The sequence below is a fragment of the Pinus tabuliformis genome, chromosome 8, assembly GCF_031772625.1.
Source record: "Pinus tabuliformis cultivar Carrire ecotype Pingquan chromosome 8, CPIR1, whole genome shotgun sequence".
NCBI lineage: Eukaryota > Viridiplantae > Streptophyta > Pinopsida > Pinales > Pinaceae > Pinus > Pinus tabuliformis.
In genome coordinates this window covers 4,484,026-4,491,306 of record NC_142294.1, presented here as the reverse complement: position 1 = coordinate 4,491,306, position 7,281 = coordinate 4,484,026, and the positions used below count along the sequence as shown (strand labels likewise).

The window sequence follows — 7,281 nt, the reverse complement described above, 5'->3', positions numbered from 1 at the left end:
GTTATCTGCAATGTGTTCCTTAAGGCGGGCTACGACAGGGTGTCCTATTTGGCCAATATAAGACTTACCACATGAACAAGGAATTTGGTAGACTCCTGATCCTTACATGAGGTCAAACTTATCTTTAGCTAATCGGAATAACTATTATCTTTAGTTTATCAGAATAACTAGCTGAGGGTTTTGTGTAGCTTGAAAACAACGTTAATGTTATTTTTTGGAAAGAATCTTGGCAATAACATTGGTAGTTCATTTTATGTAAGGGAGAGAGACTTGGCCAACATGCAAGGAGGGGGTTGAGGGGTTTGATTTGGTTGAGAAGCAGCTTGAAATGCTTTATGTATTTGAGAGAAAGAGTAGTCATTGGATTTAAAAGCCTATATCAGGTACGCTTTTTCTGAGGGAAGGCACAGGGAATCAAAGATTTTAAGGGCACAAGAGATAAGGGTTTTAAGGACACCTAATTTCTGGGAAGGGTGGTGGTGAGAATGGGCGTGAAGATAACGGTCAGTGTGGGTCTTTTTTCTATAAACTTGGTGGGTAAGGGAGTCATTAGAAAGCTTGGTAACAAGAACATCAAGAAAAAGTAGAGAATTATTAGATTCTAATTCCATATGAATATGGGGCGAAATGCTATTGAGATGGTCAAGAAAGTCATGGAGGGCTTGACGACCATGTTACCAAATAACAAATGTGTCATCAACAAATCTAAACCAACATTTAGGTTTAAGGTGCCACAAGTTAAGGACTCTGACTTCAAAACATTTCATAAAGATATTAGCCATGATCGGGAATAGGGAAGAACCCATAGTTGTTCCCTCGGTCTACTCATAGATGATGCCTTTGTAAGAAAAAAAAGTGGAAGAGAGACAAATATTGAAAGGTTTCATCATCAACCAAATTAGAGATTATGTTTAAGGCTTCAGGGACAAGATCTTTTGTGAAAAGGGAGACAACACCAAAACGTACAAGTAAATCATTAACATCAAGGTGGAGGTTTCTAATTTTCTGAATGAAATTAGTAGAATATTTGATATAAGAGGAGGTGGAACCTACAAATGGTAGAAACTTTGTTGCTAAATAACTACTAAGTGCATTTCTGAATGAAATTAGTAGAATATTTGATATAAGAGGAGGTGGAACCTACAAATGGTAGAAACTTTGTTGCTAAATAACTACTAAGTGCATGGGTAGGGGCTATGATGACACTAACTATAGGCTTGAGGGGTGTTTATGAATTTTGGGTTGCCCATAGATTTTAGGGGTTTGGGGGCATGAGGTATGAGGCGTTGCCAAATAGAAACATCGATGGAAGAGGACTTTATGGCTTTAGTGACACGTTGAGTAATGGACTTAATGGGATTTTTGGGAACAATTTTGTAAGAAGAGGAAAGATGATCAAGAAACTTCGCGACATAATCTTGAGAGTTCATTACAACCGTGGCATTGCCTTTATCAGCGTCAAGAATAAGAATGTCAGGATTATCATTAATGTGTTTGATGGCAAGGGATTCATCCATGGATATATTAGGCATGGGGGTTTAGCATTACGAAAACTCTGCAACAATCTTACATCCTTCAACAATGTGAGAAGGGAGGGTTTGAGTAACTAATTGAAAAGCTTCACTCAAAATTGCAAAAGCATGTTACACTGAAAGATAGAGGGAATATAAATAACTATGAAAATCTCCACTCTCAAATTTCTAGCCTCTACTACAAGGTTTACCAATTTTATTTATTTTTAATCTATAAATAACTATGAAAATCTCCACTTTCAAATTTCTGGCCTCTACTACAAGTTTCACCTTATTTATTTTTAAATTATAAATTTTATTTATTTATATTAAAGATAATATATTTTGGAGAATATAAAACCTTATTTATTTTTAATTTATAAATTTTATTTATTTTTAATTAAGATAATATATTTGGGGAGAAAATTTGGTTAACTGATTAAACCTAACATCCAAAATAAAGCCCTAATAGGGAAAATATAAAACTAACATCCAGAATAAAGCCTTGATTCCGGAAAATATAAAACTAAATCAACTACTTATAAATAAATCTGATATGCTTATAAAAAATTAATCAATTTTACCAAATAATTAACAAATTTGGCCCATCTATACTTTAAACTTATAGATTGAACCAAAGTTACACTCAAACCCCCACGGAATATCATCTCCTCCGGTGACGCTTAAAGACACAATTCAGAAATTATATTGACTGATAACGGTTAGACAAAGGATTAAAATTACAATTGTTTCCTGTGAATTGCAACATTGCAGAAACATGGATACTGACATTCATTCTGGAGTCGGTTCATTTTTCCAAATAAAAACAACAATTCAATTCAATTCCGCAGCATTAAAACTGGGTGTGATTCAACCATCCTGGCTTGCTTGCACCCTTTACCTATGAAAATATATAATCATAAAACTGTACTTTGAAAATCCCTAATCCTACCACAGATCCATTTTAACTCGGAATCTGTTCCGTAGTGTTATTCCCCTGAAGTATCTATTTTTTTTTCAGGTATCATTCCCACCCTTATTCACAGGCGTGACAGATCTACCACATACCTGTTTTATAGAATCATTCCCACCCTTATTCACAGGCGTGACAGATCTACCACATACCTGTTTTATAGAATGAACCTCAATTAGCCCTTGGTTTCCCAGACCTCAACTCCCTGCATCTCCCACCTCCCTACAAACAATCGGTTTCCTCCTGCAGACAGCGAGGTAATTTGATGGCCTCTCCTGCTGTGCTCAATAAAATTCCTTCTGAATTTATTCTCCTCCACATCCGCCGATGACTTCGATATTACAGGAACCTCCGACCAGACCTCCAGATCCTCTCCCCTGCTGCAGAAAATCTGTCTGCCATAACTCAAGATCTTGGCAACAGGCGTACCCCCTTGAACAGCCAAGGCAGGGTTCGTCTCTGTAAGAGGAATCCACGGGTTCCGCGAGTCTGACAATCGCCTGAGGTCGGCCATTGCAAGATTGCCCCTTATAACATTCACCTTGACGAGACTGCCAAGATCCTCACTCACCACCACATCTGCGAAGCTGTCTCGTTCTATCATCCTCGGATCCGCGTTAGCATTCGGCTCAGTCCAATCCCACACAATCTTGTCGGCCCTTGCATCAAACAGACGAATGTAACCGCTGAATCCGAAGGCGCCACCATGTACGCCTGCGACCATGAGAAGGTTCTGAGAATTCACAAACTCCAAAATCGTTGAAACCTTGGAGTGCGCAGAGTTACCGTTTTGTCGGCCGACCTCTCGAGAAACCTCGAGTTTTTCCTTGTCGACAACCAGGATTGTGTTATCGGTCCTCTGCCCATTTTCGAAGCTCGCGAAGATGGAAGAATCCGTCGAGGCGATGGCTCGAACGCAGGGTTTGTAAATCCGTGTGTCGGATTTGTCAGACCAAGTCAGGCTCTTCACATGGGCCGCATTCTTGGTGTCGTATATGTGCAACCCTGGAAAATCCTCTGCACCGACGGCCGCTAGGGTTTCTGAAACCCTGTTCATGGTTTCGACACTGTGAAGATCCGTCAATGTCGTGGTGTGCTTCCTGAGCGCCCAGTCGTATGCCGTGATTTTGCTGCCGTGGCCGACCCAAACGGAACCGTCGTGCGAAGCGCAGATGGCCAGAGGGCAATCCCGGCCATTGGGAATAACCATTGAGACTCTTTCGACATCGATTCCGTCTAGGGCTGCCGGAGCCATGGCTTTCTTGATGGGCTCCAGGATTCCGTAATAGGAGGCCTCGTCTATAAGGGCTTCGCTGTCGAATTTCTCCCATGTCGATGCCGAGAGCCTTCCCGTGCGGAGAACGCCGAGGAGGATCGCGAACAGATGCGGATCTCTGTCGAAGAAGATTTCGTCAGAGCCTGTGGACAGAGCCGAGCGGGCGAGGAGGGAGGTTTTTCCTGCGGATTGAAGGGTCGAAATCGTGGTTTCGAAGATCCTGCCTCCGACATCGAGCTTCACTCTGCCATTCGATCCCTGGACCAGGGGCCCGTCTGCTGCTAGGCCGTTCATGGCTTCCTTTGCTGAATTGGCTTAATCTTTGTGCTAATCGATTTAGATGAAGATCGAAAAAAAATGAATGGACCCAGATTTTTAAAGGTCGTCGGATGGAAAGACGTGTGTGAGCAGAGTGCCTGCGGGCAGTACATTGTTGACCATTTTGGCATCCATATCCATATCCGACGAGAAGGCCGCGTTTTCAATACAAACTTTGAAAGAGTTGCTCCATTTCAACATGTAGAAGACTGTATGGATCACTGTTATCTAATGATCCCGTCATAAGTCGGCGACATAGAGTCAATGTGGAAGCTTCGGACCCCCGATAGGCAACGATTCATTATTCATGTTTATTTTGAAATAGCTTTTTGGAAATTTCACTTTAATTATGAATAATTATCATAATTAATATATGGACATTTCACTTTAATTATGATTAATTATTTTAATTAATATATATTAGGATTTAATTTTCATGTAATATTTTTAATAAATTAGTTTTAGGGGTTGTTAGGTTTTTATATCAATAGGTTTCATTTTTCATGATTGACACTCGAAGTGCCAAATATGTTTATCTTTTCATGCTGCAAAGGTTTCATATTTTGTTAAAAAGGCATTAGTGGAAAGTTAAAAAATGTGAAGAGGGTATGCCCTAAAAGAATTATCAAAGGGCAAAAAGAGTAAATTGGTCAGAAAAAATGATAAAAATGAACCTCAAAGAAAACCCAGGAAAGTGGCTAGTCCAAATGCCACTGCTAGCTTGATGGATGGCCCAACAGTTCAATCTGGACCATGCCATGTTTAAATTGTTGTTGTAGAATAGAGAAAAAGTGCCTGTCCAAAAAACTTAAGCTTGGCAGATGAGTAGCTAAGTAGAGAAATGAAGGAGCCCAACTGCTTAATTTGGGCCCTTGAAAGAGATAAGGGTACATTTAAATAGGAGGGTAGTCAAAAGAAAAGAAGATAATTAGGGTCTGCAAGTCTAAGTGCACCCACTCAAAAGGAAGAAAAAATGTTAGGTGTATTAGGCTGGGTAGGTAGTTTGAGGTTGCAGAAGCAAGGTTTTGATCAGTTTTGTCTTATCAAATGAGAGCTCATCTCATCAATGACAGAAGTGTCAAAGCAGTTATCTTGATGGCAGAACTTTGGAAGAATGTCTAATTCCCCTTCTATTCCCCCATAAATCACTCACTAACACCCCGAAGGACCTTGGGATCTACCCAACCAGTCCTGTTATCACTTCATTTTTGTAAAAATACTAAGTCAAGCTTTGACTTTCTTCAATGAAAAGAAGCCATATTTCTTGTGTAAAGATCATTTCTCCATATTCCATGCAGTACTATGCCTAAGTTTCATTTCGTAAACTTAGCTTCATGCCCCTACACTTTCACTTCATAAGGTCATATTAACTCCTAACTCTATTATCTAGCTCCCTAGATCGTTTCCTTATCCCCTATCGCTACAAAAAACTATATAAAAATTCCAAAAATAATAAATATTCCCACCCCACGGCACTATAGCCTTATAATGCAGTCTTGGGAAATAGTAGTCCATCTGGGACTATTATGAACCCATTCGCGTCCTAACCCTGGAATTAACCTGACTTCTGGTTAAGTTAATAGCCTATACCTACCCCTCTACCCTTGTATTTTTCCCATTTTTATCCCTCCCCTTTCGTTTTATATAATTGGTGTCTAAAGGCTTTGTTAGACATTAAATTATTTTTCTATGTCTGCGCATAAACCCACAATTCTGCGTTAACCAAAGTTCAAAAGCCCCCGTCGCGCAATATTAATTTAATATTCGGGTGGGCCCCCGAGTCGCAACGAGTCCGTATGGTAATATCCCGCCAGCTCACAGTTCCGTCTACCGTCGGATCGGGCCCTCCCCATCTGACGACCCTCGGCAATTTCGAAGCCACCCAGACACGCGGGAGTTAGCGTCCGATGGCACGACAGTTTTGTCGTCGTACAAAGGACGTGTGTCCACCTTTTATTGCATCGAGAGGGCTCTGACACATACCGCCCTCGTACAAAAGGCGGTCCGATAAAACCACAAACCACCTTCTGTCTCTCCGCCCCTGACGTCAGTGCCACGTCGCCTCTCACGTCACCTCCGCGTCAACTTGCCACTGCTACATGTCGCTACCACTGCATCTGCCTCCGTCCCTACACCGCCTTCTGTCCTATGCCACGTTGTCTCACTGACGTCTTTGCCACATCACCCTGCCATACTGCCATGTCATCCGCCACCTGTCCTCCGCTGACGTCACTGCCACGTCACCCTGCCGTACCCAAGACCCGTCGATGACGTCATGCTGACGTCATCACAGAAAAGGCGCAAAGGGCGAAAATCGCGTCAAAGAATGCCTGAAACGAGAAACAGAGGCAATTTTCGATGCGCGATTAGCGCTTAGCGCTAATCGCGCATCGCTAAGAAAAGTTACTCAAAATGGAGAGCTTCCTATTGCTTGGCTACCTGCAAAACCCAAAAATTTGCAAGAGGCAACGCTGGAAACAGATAACTAAAGAAAAGACAGCAGGGAGAGAGAGTCAAGATATGAATACGACAATTTTATAAAAGGGCCAAGTATGCATACCGAAAGCAGGATAACAAAGCAGTAACTCAGCGATGCACCAGGGCAGTAGGCCAAAAAACGCAAATTAAAAGCACAGCCTCAGCCGACTTAGTTGATCCCAAAAGTCTAAATTCTCTGACAGAACGGATAGCTAATACCCTAAATATCTACTGCATCATTTACTCTTTCATCTACTATTCCTCAAGAGTTGGGAAAGAAGTTATGAGTTATTAACTCATCAACTAGATATTTTGTAATTCATTTTTGTATATATACCGCCCCATAGAGTATATTTGGGGTGGGTCGTTGGTTGATAATCCTCATTCTAGACTTGCGCTGTATACTTTGAGAGCTCTATAATCAAAGGCTGCTGGAATGCTTTGGATGAAGAACTGTCTGTTGTGTTATTTAATGGCCAAAGAGTGACTGTGGAATTCTTGTGTTACTACATGGCTCAATAAGTGTTTTCTTGCCTCCGTTTACAGTTTATATATATTTATACCACCATTGTGTTACCATCTAAATAGCAAGAAAGAAGAATAGCTTAGGCTTTGCTTGACTGCACTCTATGCTCAGTTCTTGTTATTTCTATATGTTTTCTTCAGAAATGGTTATGAATATGCATACTTAAATGATCATGTTTACCCTGTTTCTTTCACATATG

The 7,281-nt window shown here is 41.1% G+C and overlaps 1 protein-coding gene across 1 annotated transcript; it reads right to left on the bottom strand.

Moving 5' to 3' along the window:
• Positions 1–2,245: 2,245 nt before the first annotated feature.
• Positions 2,246–4,283, bottom strand: LOC149233888 (BTB/POZ domain-containing protein). The gene is made up of 2 exons (XM_089371658.1): positions 2,637–4,283; positions 2,246–2,579 (listed from the first exon to the last, which is right to left on the bottom strand). Exon 1 carries the CDS (start codon positions 4,052–4,054, stop codon positions 2,660–2,662), a length of 1,395 nt encoding a protein of 464 aa, XP_089227784.1. The 5' UTR covers positions 4,055–4,283; the 3' UTR covers positions 2,246–2,579; positions 2,637–2,659.
• Positions 4,284–7,281: the final 2,998 nt, after the last annotated feature.

Bases quoted from the DNA above. Each gene is read 5' to 3' on its own strand.
- LOC149233888 (XM_089371658.1), bottom strand. From the start codon at position 4,054: ATGAACGGCCTAGCAGCAGACGGGCCCCTGGTCCAGGGATCGAATGGC.